Source organism: Perissodus microlepis, chromosome 4, assembly GCF_051167445.1.
Source record: "Perissodus microlepis isolate ML-2025 ecotype Zambia chromosome 4, ASM5116744v1, whole genome shotgun sequence".
Taxonomy (NCBI): Eukaryota; Metazoa; Chordata; class Actinopteri; order Cichliformes; family Cichlidae; genus Perissodus; species Perissodus microlepis.
In genome coordinates this window covers 31,029,147-31,046,817 of record NC_140464.1, presented here as the reverse complement: position 1 = coordinate 31,046,817, position 17,671 = coordinate 31,029,147, and the positions used below count along the sequence as shown (strand labels likewise).

General features: G+C 42.6%; 1 protein-coding gene across 3 annotated transcripts in view; it reads left to right on the top strand.

The window, feature by feature from the left end:
• Positions 1 to 6,113: 6,113 nt before the first annotated feature.
• LOC146389270 (neurabin-2-like) overlaps positions 6,114 to 17,671 on the top strand; it is a 33,852-nt gene continuing 22,294 nt past the window's right edge. The window contains exons 1-6 of one of the 3 annotated variants that reach the window (XM_084927041.1): positions 6,114 to 6,193; positions 6,470 to 6,558; positions 12,315 to 12,710; positions 14,654 to 14,865; positions 14,960 to 15,292; positions 15,408 to 16,115. In XM_084927041.1, the coding sequence (XP_084783167.1) occupies positions 12,401 to 12,710; positions 14,654 to 14,865; positions 14,960 to 15,292; positions 15,408 to 16,115 (1,563 nt within the window). In that variant the 5' untranslated portion in view covers positions 6,114 to 6,193; positions 6,470 to 6,558; positions 12,315 to 12,400. Of the gene's footprint in view, positions 6,194 to 6,395; positions 6,559 to 6,671; positions 6,782 to 12,314; positions 12,711 to 14,653; positions 14,866 to 14,959; positions 15,293 to 15,407; positions 16,116 to 17,671 lie in introns of those variants that run through there. The other 2 variants (XM_084927040.1, XM_084927039.1) reach the window with 2 other exon arrangements.

Sequence of the window (17,671 nt, the reverse complement as noted above, 5' to 3'; positions counted from 1 at the left end):
TGGTGCTTTGTCAGATCTCGGCTGTATGAGTTGATCAGCAGCAGAAACCACCATAAATGGTTTCTGTTACATGTGGCAAAATTACCCAGTAAAGACACAGATAAGCTGGGCTTTAGAGAACTGCAGCAGGCTGCTGTTGCAGTTTTATAACCTCTTGAATGTTTCTGGCAACAGCAACAGGCAACAGTGGCTGTGCAACAGCCTGCACAGCCACTCAGTGGACAGTTGTTAGCTTCTCATTCAGGGTTTTTTCACACTGATAGTTTTCTGTCTTGTACAAAGCAAAACTAGTAGAAGAAAACAGTTTACTTGTATCTTCTGACCCAGGAGGACGACTGCAGACTCATGGACTGCTGATAAAAGCTGTCAAAGCCACATCAGAGTACTTGGACAGTCTCTTGTGTGTGGTTCATACTGCAGTCTGGCATCAGCAGGTGTTCTTTCTCTCCTCATCCTGTCAGTATGCTGCAAATAAGGAAGCCATGAACATTAATAGGCTGATTATAACTTGTAAGGTGTCTGTGATACTAAATGAAGACACTAGTCTCATTTATCACGACCGCAGGATTACGAGTAAATGTTGAATCCAGTTCTTTGCCTCAGCAGGAACGACTTACATGTGACGAGACTTTCAGGGAAATGCTGGATTGCTGACCTTTAACATAACCCACCTGCCTCCAGCTCACCCCGGCCTCCTTCACAGCATCCATGAACCTCCTCTGAGGGCTACATGTATAAAACGTATATAAACATTAACATGATCAGTGTGAAACATCACAGATTCAGTGGGCTGTTAGAAACTAGACACTTGGTCAGGTTTAATAAAATGAAAAGTAGCAGAAACTTAACTACAGTAAAAACGTGATACTTCTCCCAAGAACAGCAGGACTCAAAAGGGGGATCGTTTAGTGCACACGTATAGTTAAAGTACTATATATGGGCTTATAGTTAAACTGAAACAGAACTCACTCACTGTGGTCAATACAAGGTTGGATAGAACAACAAACAAACCTAAAATGCAAAATGAGTGTGTGATGGCATGAAATCCTAAATTCACGTGTGACTAAAGGACAAATTAAGATAACTCTTTATTGTCATTGCACAGTCATACATAGTACAGTAGTACAGGGTGAAACTAAGTGTGAGTAGGAGTGAATCTACTCACTTTTAAAAAGTGATGCACTTGCTGACAGGTTACTATCATCAGAAAAAGGCTGCTGCCCTCCTCTGGCAGCATTTATCCATTACAGCCATCGACCGCTCTGTGGACGATAACGGCGTGGAAGTGGATTCCTGCAGGTGCCATCGTGCACGACGGAGCTGGAGCAAGAACCTGCTGGGTTTTCACGTGTGTTGTCCTTTACAGGGACCTTACTGATGGTTCAATTCTCTGCATATTGAGAAACATCAGTGACGATGATCTATCTTTTAAAATAACCTGCTAGTGACAATGTGTGATAACTTTATCGGGTAGCAATAAGCATGTTTGGGTGTTTTCTGATTTAACCCTCTGGGCTCTATCCTTTGTGGCCACTTCACTTTTCTTTTTTCAACCATTTTCGTTCTGTTAATGGAATGAAACTTCCCAAAGGTGTGTATTTTTTTCAGATTTTTTAATTTTCAACATCAGCTCCTTAATAATGTCAATAATATTCACTATACACCAAATTGTTCCTCTTGACTCTATCGTGGCCATTTTTGGCCAATTGAAACCCATTATAACCACCTTTTTTGATCCCTTGTTATTGACAGTACTATATCGTGCGATTTAGGTAAAATTGCTTTCATTCTAAACTCAACACATGAAAGTTGTAGTTTTTAATGTTTTTTTACCAAATTACATCATTTACCCATTTTTGGCCAAACAAGCGATTTCATGTAATATTCCTCGTTTCTAGTAGAGCCTTTGATGGCTGACCACACTCCAATGGACCAAAATAATGAAACAATTTTGACATAGGTTTGATCTTAAGGATCTAATAGTTTGTGTTGAGAGGGATTTGTTTTGTTTTTCTGTCACTGCACAAAAAAACAAAGATGCATAAAACTCATTGATACTTTTAATTATTGCTACGCATCTAACCTCCATCATGGTTAGAAAATAAATCAGTTTGCATGTATTATTTAGAAAAAAAAATGGGGCTTTTATGCTTTTATCCCTATGTAAATCATTAAAATCATGTGATTTAACTGGTATTTAAGGGGTTAAAATTATGGATTGATTGAAATTTTGGTCTTGATGAACAAACATGTATTTGCAAGATAGACCGGAATAAATAATGACGCATCAAACATTACATAGGCTGCAGTGAATTTCTGTGGATGCAGGTTATTGAGCTTTGAGGTTCCCAGTCAAACTCAGCTTTGAAGCACATGTTAAAAGCACTTTTACTCTTGTATTTTTCATAAAAAGAGACCATACCCAAAATATTAACTCTAGGAACAAAAACAAACAAACCCAATCACAGGACATTTTGCAGAGTTCAAACCTGCAGCTGCAGCGCAAACAACAACAAACACTGTTTGTAAACGTGTCCTGGAGTTTATGCAGGTGCAGACAGAGCTACTGCTGTAAGTAAGCCTAACAGCTTCCAGATCATTTATTCTGGCTATTTGGCAAGAAGGTCATCACTGCTTCAAGCACTGCCTATATGATCTGGTCAGAGAGCAAGGACAGCAGCAGTCCTCTGTCCTTGAAGAAAAGACATCTGCCCAAGATGAAGAAACTTCCTCTCCAGAAGATGAGGGGACAATCTCCAAAGAGGCTGACTGCATCACCACTGATGAAGAGTACTAGCCAGTGCCTGAATCCTCTTCTTTGGGGGAGGATTGGGGTTGGGGGGCATGGAGGTGGAGGCCGAGCAGCTGATGGAAAAGAACATAGGAGCATTTTCTGAGACCGAGGAGCCGGTGACTGAGTGGATCCCTCATGAAAGGAAAACCATGTGGGTCCCACCACTGAAGAGAGACTGCTCTACAATCCAGTACCCACTGGTATCAAACCAGGGCTCAGCCTGTATGCAGTTCCCTGCATTAGCAGCCTGAGATCTACTTTTGACTTCTTTATAACAAAGGAGATCATTTAGCTGCTGTGCACCCTTACAAACCTGCACGGGAGGCCAAGGTGTGAGGATTGGAGGATTATAGATGAAGTGGAGATAAAGCCTACACCAGAATAAACCAATACATAGCATGTTGGATGACAACACTGGAAGTTCTCAGGAAGTTAAAAAGGGAAAGGGGTTCAGACTCCAACTGACGGAGGAGCTCCGAGGACAACATCTTTACTTCGGGCACCTTGGCAGAGGAACTCCTCAGATGAAAACTGGCACAGGGGAAACAACCCAGAGCTTCCTCCCCAGCTCCTCCAGTTGCAACAGAGGAAGATTTTGTTGTCTGTCTTTGGCTTCACCGAAACTACCATGGAAATATCCCACATGCCAAAGCAACGGAGGAATGTGCTTCTTTTGACAGCAACACACAAGGAACCAGCAGTCAGTGATGGGGAATAAAGGATGCGTGGAAGCAAGAAGCAATCCTGGACTACAATAGGCACAAATACAAATTGGATAACTTAGAGAGGATGTTGGCACCTCGAGCTGTAGAAGGAAAACTAACTGATGGCTGATGGCTCTTTTCTCCAGTCTCCAGGATGTCTTGGGATACGATGTCTTTGTCCCGCCGGAAACAACTTCACTGAAGTGGGGGAATCATCTACAACCTACAAATGAAGAGTGATCCTGGGAGAGCTGGGACACATGCTGGTGACCTCAACAACTGCAAGACACCCTTGTCCCTGATTCTCAGCCACTTCTTCCATTGATCTCAAGATACAGTAGTCTGAACCAGAGTGTGACCCGAACCCCACCAACGAAATGAGAAGAAGGTGCAAAAGGCGCACCTCCAGGAACAGCAGCCCCTTGCACCAGGTGTAGAAAGTGTGCCTACAAAAACCACTCTACTGTGGTCAGTACATCTTGCTGCTAATGAGGATGCACACAGAAGCTCACACTGGAATATAAATTTTGATCATTTTATTGGTCATTTCAGTGGTTATTTGGTCATTAAATTGCTTTTCTGGCCATTAACACACCATGTGTGATTTTCTTTCCCCCCCCCCGAAAAAAAGAAAAAAAGAAAAAAAGAAAGTAAAGATAAATCATTGTTACTGTTACTAGAAAATATTAGGTTTCATCATTCATATGCTAAAAAATGTGAACTTTATTAATATTGTTACTATAATAATACATGATCTGACTGATATTCAAAGGGTATAATATCTGAATTTGAATTATATTTTGGTTTTCATGACTAGGACTGGTGCTAATTTAAAAAATCAAGTCAATGAAAGTAGAAAAATGTTTTAATATATATGAATTTTATAGCATTTTGTAAACGTAAACAGGGGGTGGCCATTTTTGGCCACGAACAAGCTGAGAGGGATTTGTTTTGTTTTTCTGTCACTGCACAAAAAAACAAAGATGCATAAAACTCATTGATACTTTTAATTATTGCTACGCATCTAACCTCCATCATGGTTACAAAATAAATCAGTTTGCATGTATTATTTAGAAAAAAAATGGGGCTTTTATGCTTTTATCCCTATGTAAATCATTAAAATCACGTGATTTAACTGGTATTTAAGGGGTTAAAATTATGGATTGATTGAAATTTTGGTCTTGATGAACAGCACTGATGCTAATCTAAAAAATCAAGTCAAAAAAATTGGAAATTTTTCTTAATACATATGAATTTTATCGTATGTAATGTGATACAAACATATGTTTAACAATTATATAAAATTGCGAGATTTGAGGTTGTCTTCCAGCCAGTGCAGTGGACAAACAAACTGGTGTTTAAAGGGTTAAAAATTTAAAAAGTAATAATTATTTTATATTTATGAAAAGAACTGAAGTTACTTAAAAGCTTTATGCAGAAAAAATGGCAAAAAAACATGAAAATAATCAAAATTACAGACCTAATGTGTTGGTGGCCACTTTTGGCCACGAACAAGCTGAAAGGTTGTGATTTTGAACAAGCCCAGAGGGTTAATAAAGTCAAGTTCAGGTTATCATCTATGAATATTTACAATGATGCAGCTCCTTGCTGTGACCACTTGAATATGGTGAACTCCCTTGTTAAAGGATCACAGCATCAGCAAACGTGTGCTTTTAAGAGCTTTCTATGAAGCTGTTTCCTTTACAAGGAAAGATCTTGTGGATTTAAATATTCTGAGGACTTTTATTCACTTGTATTTAACAAAAGATTGTGTTTTTATTGAACTCACAGTTCAGAATAATCCTTGTTTATGTGAAAGTGGGTCGTGGTACAGCCTCTCAGTTCTGCCTGAAACAAGTGTCTCTCCCTTTGAATCGTCTTTATTCTGACTGCTTCCTGCTTGTCAACAGAAAGCTTTAAACAGCAGGTAGGCTGTGGTGCTGTGCTCGCATTCATTTGAAACATAATTTTGTGGTATTTAAGGTATGTGGATATTTTCAATTAACGCTATTTATTTGACTGCATTTGAGAGATATGGCATACTTTTTACTCCACAGTGACCGTTATAGTAACCACCTGTTTTTATCAGATTTTTATTATTTTACATTTTACAAGTTGTTTAAATAAAAAAATTCATTTCCATCACCTTATAGAACAAAACACTGGCTGACATATGCTCCCTTCCTGAGACTTGCCTTATGTATAAAAGTATATCAAAAGTATTGTAAACACAGCAGAAAAACAAAAATGAAAGTGATGTAAATGAAAATACACCCATAACAGCATCACTGAAAAAAATGTAAAAGTACAGTAAATTAAAGCTATAAAGGTAAATGAAAGTATAGAATTACAATGATGTTAGTAAAAAAAGTTCTGTATGTACTGTAAGGTATTGAAAATGCAATAACACTGTAAATAAAAAGCAGTAAAATCACAGTAAAAGTACAGTAAATGAGTGCAAACAGCTGCTGCAGCGGTGGCGTCACTGCACCTTGCGTTTGGCAGTGACAGCTTCTGCCAGCAGAGGTCGCTGAAGCTCTACTGTATCTGGAGAGGAACTCTCGCTGATCTGTTTCTACCGAACAGCTCGTAAAAGTCATCCAACCACAGAAACACAAAAACAACAACCAGAAAAAAGAGGGAAAAAAGCAGCTAACCAGCGGAGGCCGGCAGGACTCGCTTCATATAAGATCAGGTAGTTGCTGCTTGTTTGGTTTAACTGAATGAATTCAACCACACCTGATGAACGACGACTGAGGAGGGAGAAGGGTGTGTGTGTGTGGACGGAGTGTGAACAGATAAAGGTGTGAACGAGCAGGAAACGGGTTGGGGGAGAAGGGGGGATGAGGGAGAGGAGTAGGGGTGAGGAGGAAACAGAGAGAGGGGGGGACGGAGGAAAACAGATGATGTGAGGGGGGAGGAGAAGGAGGAGCAGAGAGGAGGCAGGCACTCAGTCTGCTTTGCTTCGCAGGAGGAATCGGCAGCAACAGAAGGACAATGGACAGCGTTCACCGCGGGTCCTAACGAGCACCGGGCAGCTTCATCAAGCTGGAATACAAGGTATGGCTGAAGGTTAGCACACGGGTCAGTTCGTGCCGTCGTTTTACCCGCGTTAAAAAAGCTGCCGTGTGTGTGCGGGAGAGGAGAGAGGCTGCAGGAAGGAAGCGGCGCGGCGCAGCAGACGCTGAGCGGGGCCTGCGTACCGGCTGCCTCTGGGTCCTGGAACCGGCCGGTGAAACCGTCCGATACCGCCACAGCTCTGCGCCTTCATCGTATCAACCGGGTAATAACGGCCGCGCTGAAACACAGCAGGGAAAGACACGCGGGAACACCCTATTCCACTGCTCACGCTTATCCTTAGAGAACGCCACGCCAAAGTCCTTTACAAAAACGTGAAATTTTGCCCTCGACTCACTGCCAGCAGGGTTACCCACCCTTTTATCAGACCGTTTGAAACTTCTCCGGGTTCCTCGGGGTACTCTGTCGGATTCGGCGCCAGACTCATTCATCAAACCTTTTTATTTCAAATTCAAACCAATGATAACGTGCGAGCATAGTGCATGTCGCCTGCTGCTACAGCGTATTGGTATTGACGTGCAGCGAGCGGGACCACGGCACGCGACCCGCAAACAATAGTTGACATTAGTGTGAGATAAACGCTGCTGTGTGTGCTGCTCGGACGCCGATTTGTTGAAGAGTGTGCGCTTACTAACAGTACGTATTCAGTCTTATTTGGCGATTGACGTGTTTGCTAGAAAAGAAGCGGCACAAAAAAGGAGCCGTTTTCGGATAGGAGTTTGGTGCGTGGAGCATATGTCGCTATGCCAACAAAGCCTCTCTCGAGCTTGTGGTAGCAGCAGCAGGAGGAGCACGCAGGCAGACTGTCTGCCAGAATGAACCTTTGCACTAGCCGAGGCCCGATGCAGCGATTGTCGTGTGAATAGATGGAGTCATTGTGTTTACCATAATGTGCCTTCTGTTAGACACTGTGTGCGTGACGCACGCAGGGCATAAGGACTTTAATGCTCGCGTCTGAACGGCCAGTGTATTATCGTGCCAGTTTCAAGCATTATGTAGCTGAGCTACTGCAGAGACTGTGACACACAGACAGATGTGAGCGGTTACAGTGAACTGAGCACTCCTCGGTTTTACAGTATATCATGAGACAAGGTCACTTGTGCCATACTAACCACCCAAACACTTAGAAAAACACTGGGAAGGCTGTGCGTGTGATGTAGCCTGTATTTAGTGATGGGAGGAGGCGTTCAGGGACCTCCCATAAATAGATTACAAGTCAATAGATGCTTGCCTCCATATGCTTAGGGTGACTGGTGCAGGCATACATGCAGGCAGTGGTTCTGGTGCATTGTTTTTATTTTTTGGATCGTATTGCCGTACTTGATACTGAGTGTGAGTGTGTGTGTGTGGGTGGGTGGAGGATGGGAGCTCTGTCTGTGAGTACAGGTGAAAGCAATATCCTGTTATCTAGTTAAGAGATTAGAGAAGTCAGTAAGAGCTGAGGCAAATCAGTGACCCTGATGTTTCGAGAGTGAGACCAACTGGTTATAATAAACTGAAAAGGACGCTGCTGCGTGTGAAACCATGTGTGTTATTGAACAGGAAAACCAGAGCCCAGCTGGTAGTTAGACTCTACACTGAATGGCAGGAAGCAACCCCAAACCGTGAGGGATGAGAGGCAGGCAGGAGGCGGATTGAGTTGTTCTTCGAAAGAGGTGCTTCACCATACTTGTGCTGGATTTAGTTACGTTTCTTTTAACTGGTGGCTACACACCAACGAATGAAGAGGCGCAAAGGCCCGCCCACGTCACGGTGGAGACTGGAGTTGGAGTCTGTTTGCTGGTGTTGTGCGTTTTGGGGGTTTATGTGTGTTTGTCATGCTGTTTCTCAATCAGAGCGGGAGCTTCATTTGAACAATATCAGGAAACGAGCCAAGAACTATAAAAGGTGTGTGTGTGTGTGTGTGTGTGTGTGTGTGTGTGTGTGTGTGTGTGTGTGTGTGTGTGTGTGCGCGCGCGCGCGCGCGAATTTTGGTGGCTTGTGTGAAAGTTATTGGCTTTACATTCAATTTGCTCACTTGACTTCACATGATCTGTATGTGAGAATTGAGTATTTAGCAAGACAGTGTCACAAGACCGTTGTTGCAGTGTGTGTGTGTCTGTCCCCCCCACCCCCCCGTGGCCGGCAGTGCCATCTGGAGTAAGTGTGAGGCCAGACTGTACTATAAACACTGCTTCTTATTACCCAGACTGCCTTTCAGCTATGTTTACAAGTAGAATTCATCATTGTTTTGTCTGATAATTTCTTTTTAATTACTGGTTTTCTCCATAAAAGGACTTCCTGCAGGCAAAGATGGCAAAAGTTCAGACATGTGACCCTTACGCTAGCATCCAAAGATATTCAGATTACCCTCGTGTCTGAGTAAGAAATCATTAGATCCTCATAGGAGGCATCGAAAAGGTACATATTGACATCACTGGATAACACTTGAGCCAGTCCATAATACTGTTTGTTTGCCAGGTAACTACACACTACTTACATTTACTTACAATGTAAATTTATCTTCTACCTGAAGTAATGCAATACTTAAAACTGATCATGCATCACTTATAACTAGTTGCACATTACTTAAAATTACTTACAGTTTAATTATTTGTTCTTTCCTGTAAAAACATGACCTTACTCTAGTGTGTCTACCTTAAAATGTTTGTAGGTAATTATAATGATTTCAAAATAAATGCATTGAAATTCCACGTAGCTACAGCCGTGGGCGGTAATATAAAGCGTTGCCTTTGTTTAGTTTAATTAGTTTCACATCTCTAAAAATGGTTTCATCTCCATCGACATCCTGTTTGTTAGCACCGTCACGGAAAGCTAAACGGTTACATGATCCAACCTGCTCGGGGTTCCTTTAGCAACGATGCATGTTGCTGCAAAGCATTTGTAAGTAGCTGCAAGTGGGAATGAGAGGAGTTTTATGTGCAACAGCAAACGCTGGAACGTCAAACATGCACCATGAATCTCAGTCAGTATCTCAGGCTTCTGCAAACATTCTGTTTCAAACATTTTTCCTACCTTTGGGCCTCTGTGATGTCAGCTACTCCAGCTATTCCTAATACGTCATCTTAGGCTCACAGCTTTGGTTGTGAGCACAGAGGTCAAGCCAATCCAGACCTTCTGTTTATGAGGCGCAGCCAATCAGAATGAAGCTGTCTTAGAACAACTTGCTAAAAAGCTATTCCAGAAGTTCCAGCAATAAAAACATGGAGATGGAAATGTTTAAACCTTAAGCACAAGCCACTGAGGAACATTCATTTTCATTAAGTTCTAGTTTATCATGCAACAAAGGAAAACATCTGCTAGTTCTTGCTACTGAGCTGTAAAGATTTCTTAGTCTGTTGAGTAGAGAGTTGTTCATCTTAAGAGTTTAAAATGTAATTGCTGCATTGACTTTTGATTAACAGCCAAACACAAACTCGACTACGTTGCACAGAAGATACTGGAAAATGTAGCAATTTAGTTCAGGCAGTTTGTGGTGACCTTGTAAATTCAAGTTGTGGAAGACAAATGAAACACAGCCTTAGTTGCCCATGAAATCGCGGGCTCCTGTATTGGTGGCTATCCTCATTTGGAGTCCGTTTGGTACAATCCTTAGTGGAAATTCTGATTCAGGTTTTATACTTAAGACTCAAAGAGGCAAAGTACAAGTAAATGCTGCTCACAGTAAAATGAACTGTTGCGCTTCTTTGCATTGAGCAATGATAAGTTAAAGTAGAGGTAACATTGTGACAGTGTAACATAAATGACAGTATGAATCTTCACACATCAGCTGTGAATTTTCACACAAATCCCACAGTCTGCTGGAAAAATTAGACGTGTCTCTGGCTGTGTCCACGTTCCATTAGATAATCCTTGAAATTACAAATGTATTTATTTATTTTTCATCAGGGTTAGATTATTGAAGTACTAAAGAAGGGGAATCACCTGTCTTATCACCTTGATGCTACTTCTGCTAGCTAAGAAATGTATTTGCGCAAAACCCCATAGCGCTATTTATGAAGATGTAACAGAGAAGATTGCTACAAATTGGTAACCATAGACTGCATGTAAAAGATGGATGCCGTGGTTGGTTCTGATTTTACATTTTAAGGCTTTAATGTTAGTGTTTTGGCTTCTGCCGTGTTCATTTCTTCCAGAAGTTAGCATATTTAGTTGAGAGGCTTAGATGCTAATTAGTGCAAAACAACAGTCTACTGAAATACAAAAGCTGAAGCACATATTCCTTGGGCAGGCTGTACCACACAGCAAGCCATAATATTTGTCAGATAAGTCCAAAAACAAACAAAAACACTCCAGAATGGATCGATACTTCACAAGTGGTAGAGACGTTCAAATCAGTGATGCTAATAATTAGAACTGTGGCGTAGCACTAAGCTATCAACTGTGTACGTAGACTCAGCAGCAGCCACACTCTTTAGCACCTTTTAGGGCGTAACAGATGTTTAAAAAAACATGCATTATACATTTGTTATGAAGAGGGAGACTAGGAATCCAAACCTCTTGTGCCAGGTTCACTTTTTAATATTGTAAAGTTGGACGTTTTAGCATTGGAATCTGTGGAGATTGAGTCGCGTTTTTTTTTTTTTTTAAGCCACTTTCAAGTGGTCATTAGTAGAACTGCAGTTTGTTTTGTTGTTTTTTTGGGAACTTGTGCTTTGCCAGGGTTGTGCAATGTTGCCAATGGTAGCATGTGAGGGGTTGCGCAATGTAGGAGCTAGAGGTGCTAGCAGGAATTGTTTGTTTTGGATTGTACAAGGCTAGCTGTCTACCCGAGTTAAGCTAAGCTAATCTAACTTTCCTAATTTAGTTTGATCTGTTAAATGTGGTGCACTCAAAACTACTGCTGTGACCTTAAATCATAAAAGGTCACGCAACTATCAAAGAAAAATATAATCAAATCAAAGTTGCCATTATTTTTTTTGTAGGTTAGCATGTCATTGGCAGATTATCAAGAAACCTCGTTACTCTTTCTATAATTCATTGTGTTCTAATTGCTGTCTCTGTTATACTACATAGTTTTTTATAGAGTCAATCGATATCACCCTGTGATATCTTGGGACCAAAGGGCTGTTCTGTATTCGTGCTATGTATTTATCTGGCAAGTCTATCACGAAGCAAGTTTGGCATTAGGAGCAGCAATATAAACACGCGCGCGGGGGGGGGTTGTCACACTGCGTCATTGTTTTAATTGGATTATATTGACGGCTGCGGCAGCGCCGTGTGGGTGTACACAGAGGGGCGATTGTGATGTCGTCTAATGCCAAGTTCGCTCATCTTCAGCTTAGTTATACTCTGTTAACACTCTCCCAGCTGGCTCCTACAGGTGGCACAAATACATGTGTTCGTTAAAGAATCTTTGATTATTGATCACAATCATATGCAACCTAATTGTATGTATCAAAAACCTTGTCTGAGCGACAGCATACAGCCAAGAGGTCCTTTGTAAACTAGCATAGTTACCCTTGAGAAGCTGGCACCGCTGGCTGTTTGGGATTTTGGGCTAAAGTATTACTTCAGTGCAACAAAATGAAGGCCTGCTGGGTGGTTTCAGCTGTTCACTGTGAACATCTGTGGTTCTTATCTGCATGTTTGCCTTAGTTGCACAGCAATTTGCTGGTTAAAGCTTTGAAAAATCCAACATGTAAATTTCATTTGCCTCATATCCTTCAGAATGTTTAAACCGATGCACAGACGTGTCCAGAGTACACGGCTCATTGATCTCTTTCTGTTTTATTCAGGAGGTGAATGTCAGACAGCTCCAGGATGCTGCCCCCCTCATTCATGCCAACCTGCTATTCACCACGGGACATTTGACTCACCAAACATGATGAAGACTGAGCCTCCGTCGGCCACGGGAGGCAACGGGGCCTCCGGTGGGAGCAACGGGAGCTCTAATCTGCGAAGTCCGTCTCCCCACCGCAATGCCTACGAGGCAGGTCTTGCGGCGCTGAAGAAGGCCACAGACCACCTCAACAATGCCGCCAATGGAGGCGCTGACCCTGCCTCAAAACCCGCTCCTCTGCCCCGGCCTACTGGGAGGGGCCGGAAATATGGCTCAAATGTTCACCGTATCAAGAACATGTTCATGCAGATGCAGTCTCCCGGCGATGAAGAGGATGGAGACAAAATGATTGGTAACTAGCCTTTTCACAGAACCTTTTAGAATCAAGGAATGTAGCAACTTGTAGGGTCGGTTACCAAATTCAGTTAGGGCAGCGGTCCCCAATCCCCGGGCCACGGACCGGTATCGGTCTGTGAGTCGTTTGGTACCGGGCCACGAGAGTTGAGGCCCGGGTGTGAAATTTATGGTTTTCAGGGTTTTTATCGGGTTATTTTTAACATTTTTAATAGTTAACTCGGTTTCCCTGGGTCTGTCTGTTATGAATAACTCTTGTTGTATTTATCCGAGACACCTTAAAGGCCGGTCAGAGAAAATATTGTCGGACATAAACCGGTCCGTAGCGCAAAAAAAGTTTACGGACTGCTGTTTTAGGGTACCGACAAAATTACATTGGTACTAAAGAGGACTGATTCATAGTACATAAGGTTCGGCTGTTCGAGTACCCCTCGATGTCACACGTAGGGTGACCAGTGATCGTATTGGGTTTTACCATCATTTCGTGCTGAAAATTACAAGTTATACAGAGAGCGATGCGGCAATAGTTTGGGGGGAAAAAAATTCTGCAATGTGTTGATGTATTTGCTTTCTGTCTCGACTGCTTCTACTACTATACCAGCACTGATGTGGAGGTTTTGTGTCGATCAGAAGACTACTGCAGCAAGTGTGGCTCTCAGACACCAAATTTAGAATATATTATGCCAAAAAGTAATATCGGTTGGTACCAGTATTCAAATGTGCAAGATAAACCCAATACTTGCGATGACAATGATTCCTTTTCTGACAATAACAGGCCAAGTAACAACTGGTGAAATGAAGTGGCCGAGTATAGAGTTAAGCTAATGTGAAAAATAAGGCGAGATTGAATGACCACCAATGGAAAGTTGGTAGACCGTAATGTGAGTGATATGTTGGAAATATACAAGAGGGTTACTTACACAACTAGAACCACAAATATCCTCTAATTCTCAGGTGTCGGCCATCGAAAGACAGAAAAATTTTAAATTCTCCAGTGTTCACAAAGAGAAGCGGGTTTACCATAGTAAAGGTTTGATCTAGAAATCTTTAAAAACACAAATTATCTGATAAGTCAGCTTCGAATGTTAGCATGGCTAGTCATGTTTTTGTGTGTGTGTTGAGTGCTGTGCTCAACAACTCTTTTTACCTCTCACCAGTCAAACACAGTCAGAGAGGGTGGGGCTTTCAGTCTCTGCATTGTGATAAAAAAGATGGGTTTTTTGTAACCTGGAAACAACAAAAGCTTGAGAAGTGCTCTGAAAATAAAGTCATGGGGACCATTAGTCCTCACACTCAAAGCATTTTGCTGTGATGATTCGGTTCTCCTCTGCCTCCTGTCAGAGTGGAACTGAGCATCCAAATACATTAATAAAAAGATCCTCATTTTCATATCCTCAAAAGATTTTTTCTTAAACGTAAATACACTGTAGCTTCTGTATTTTTCTACCTGGTATTTGCAACCTTAGCACTTGCACTAGTGCTACACTACAGACAGAAGAAGCCCTTTTTTACATGGATTAGCTAGTAAGGTTGCTAGCTAGGAACTAGCTAACTAGCCTTTAGCCGTTAGCCTGTCTTTTGTGACCAGTATCCTTATGTTGCATATGTGTGTATTCTTTTTACAAGATTATGGTTTTGAAGTGAGTTCAGATTTTGTTTTTAACATATGTTACAATGCTAACATATGTTATTAAGCTCCTGCTAAAGCGGCTAAATTTAACCACCAACACTTAAGGCCATGTTTATTGATAGTAGCAGGCATAGAAACTGGGTTATGAACAAAGACAAATGTGTTGATGATATCCATGCTGTGATACTTCGTGTAGCCAAAATTCATTAATGATAAAACCACCTGCTCTGGTGAACTCCAGTGGTGTTAGCCTGTACTTCCCTTAAAGGACAATTTCGTTTTTTTACAACTTGTTTATTTTCTGTCATTAGTAGGTAAGGAACAGGCAGTGAAACTGTCCCTGCCGAGGGTATCCAGCCTCAATGAGCACGTCGACCACAGCGCCCTGCTGAAACTTGGGGGCACGGTCTCTGAAAGGGTCAACCGTTTTGACTCTAAAGTTGGTAGGGAGGGCAGTGGCTCATCTGTGGGCTTGTCCAAGCTCCAGGAGACCAGGAGGATCTTTGAGCAGCGGACTCTGCAGGTCAGATGTTACACTTGCGTTGTTATTTTTTATCATTTAGTTGACATAGCTCGCTTATAATCTTTAACTGACTGGTTATTTGTGCGTCCTTCAGGAGAAGCAAGCTGCCACTAACCGCATCTTGCTGAAGAAAGAGCGGGCGTCGGGCTTCCAGGGCAGCCGTCTAGATGTTGTGGCTCGCTTTAATGGGTCCACTGAAGCTCTGGACCGGCTAGATGATCCCCCTGTTCCCACCCCTCCTTCTATTTCGTCTACTGCAGCTTTAGTCGGGCCAGGCGAGGCCGTCAGTCCCACTGTGAGCCAACTCAGCGCCGCATTCGAAAAGGGTGACCTGCAAAACAATCTCTACCTCCCCCAGCGTCGGTCAGCCCCTGCTTTGGCACCAAAACCCAAACCTCCACCCAGAGTGGAAGCAGCAGAGAGGAAGGTGAAAAGGATTTTCTCAAAAACTTAAAACTTTGCAATTTAGCTCTAGGGAAGTTCTTGAACTAGAAAATCTTTTGATTGCACTACTACATGATCTCCCTGTGCTTTTCTTCCAGACAAAGGTGATACCTGCAGATAAGGACGAGAAAGATGAGGTAAAAGCAGGAGTTGTAAGTAACAAGGCAGCAGAGCTACATGAAGAAACGGGTTCTCTAGAAAGGAACATGGAGGGAGCCGCGACCAATGAAGAGAAGGATGGATTTGGACTGTCGGGGGACCAGCTCTCCAACTCTTCCTATTCCTCCTCTTCCTCAGTGACTGTCACTTCCATCTCCTCTTCATCGGAGGCCAAACCAGAGCCGACAGCAACTGAGGCCAAGGGTTCGAGTACAGTGGAAGCCTCTGGGCTGCAGCCACAGTCTGGCGATCAGGACAGCGCCACTGCGGGATCTGAGGCCGCGGGTAGGCTGGTGCAAGCTGAGGTTCATGCCTCGCTGGAAAATGGAGAGAAAGAGCCTCCATCTTCCTCTCCTTCATCGGAGGAGAAAGAAGAGGACTCTGAGGAGAGGGCCAAAGAAGATGAGAATGACGAGGATGGTTCAAGGAAGGAGGATTATTCTGAGGGAGATCTGATAGATATCAGCGCATACAGCGGGCTTGGGGAGGAGGACTCTGGGGGAAGCCAGCTGGACGATGAGGAAGACGAAGACGAGGAGGAGGCATATCAGCCAGAGTCCAGCTGCTCAGAAATCCCAGGCCTTCCTGAGGAAGAGGAGCCTCCGCCACCCAGTAGAAAGATTCGCTTCAGCACTCAGCCAATCAGAGTGAGTTTTTTCTTCTTCTTTTTTTTTTGTGCTCACATAGCGCACATTAGTCTTAATTTTACTGTATCCACCACTCCGATTTCATAAGAGGAAGTCAATCTTGAGCCACTTCCTCTGTGGTTTCATCTTCCAGACACGGCAGTTACTGCTTTAGTGATATTTAAAGCAAACACCACCGACTTTCCAGCAGTGCACAGACTCTTTAAGTGTTCATTACACTTAATATGAAACAATCAGCTTCATTAGATTCTCTGGATTTATGTGTGCATTTTGTGCTGATGTCAGCACAGAAAGAGAGGTTAAGGAACGAGCCGATCGTTAGGATTCATCCTCCTGAATTAAGGTGCTGGTCAAGGGAAAATGTTGAAGGTAGCACCAAACAAAAAGTGCTGATCTTTTAATAAATATGAGGACTTGACAATTTATTTAATTGCTCATAAACTTGTACCTGTTACATATTTTTCTATTAGATTGAATAATAGAATAATAAGTCCCTTTTGCCTCAGTGTTTTAGCGTCTTGAAGTTATATATGTTGGTATTTCAGAACCACAAGTTTAGTTTCACAACAACCCGAGTAGCTGCTGTTTTCAGCAAGGAAGCGAGCGCTAGCTAATAAGCACTAAAAAGACAGGAAGACGGGGTCAGTAGCATATGAGTTAAAAAAGCCTTCTGCTCAGTATCTTGAGCTCCAGACTCTTGGTTTACAGTAAGTTAGATCATAACTAACTTAGTCGAGCGATGGCACTCGCTTCACGCATGCTCTGCAATTTATGAAACCACGGAAACTCAAAGAAAAAATTAACACTGCCCTAAAACAATTGAAAAACACTCAGTGACTTCCTTCATCACACACGAAGGGTGCACAGGGGATTTTCACTCTGATTTCGCCATGCTACTTCCTGCCAGTGCTCAAAGTGTGTGTTTGTTAATGTAGCTCTTGATTCAAAAGAAGCTCTTTTGTCTGATGGAGAGCTGTCCTGCAGCCTTGCAACAGTCAGCTGGTTGAGCTTGTTGCGTCGTGCAACTTGTCTCGACCTGCATTAATAATAATACGGCGCGTCCCCTAATATGTTTAGACAGACCTCTGAATGACATACCACAGAGTTTGATAATGTAGCACGTAACACTGATAAGAACAGGAAGGAAGAGCGCTGCATGCCAATTGATGTAACTGTGTAACGGCAAGTGATGGCGAGCCTTGCCCGCTCGGTCATGTTTGCTAACCCGGGGTGGTAGCAGGAAGAACGGGTTTAATTTCAGGCCAAGCGTCAGGGCAAAAAAAAGGAATTCCTTTCATTTTCATGGACCTGGAAACGTTTAGCTTCTGACCTCTTTGGCCACAGAGCGGCTAAAAGTGGAGCTGTGGCCTGAGGCTGTGTTGTGTTGTTTACTACAAAGGTAACAGCTGCACCCGGGTAGATTTACGACTTTGGGTCTCAGATTCAGATCGGGGTTTTTAAAGTAAATATGTATCCGTGTTTGTGTGTTGCCGTTCTTTCCTCTTGATTGAAAGACATATTTAAGTAACTGTAATAGATTTACAGAGAAGATGTAT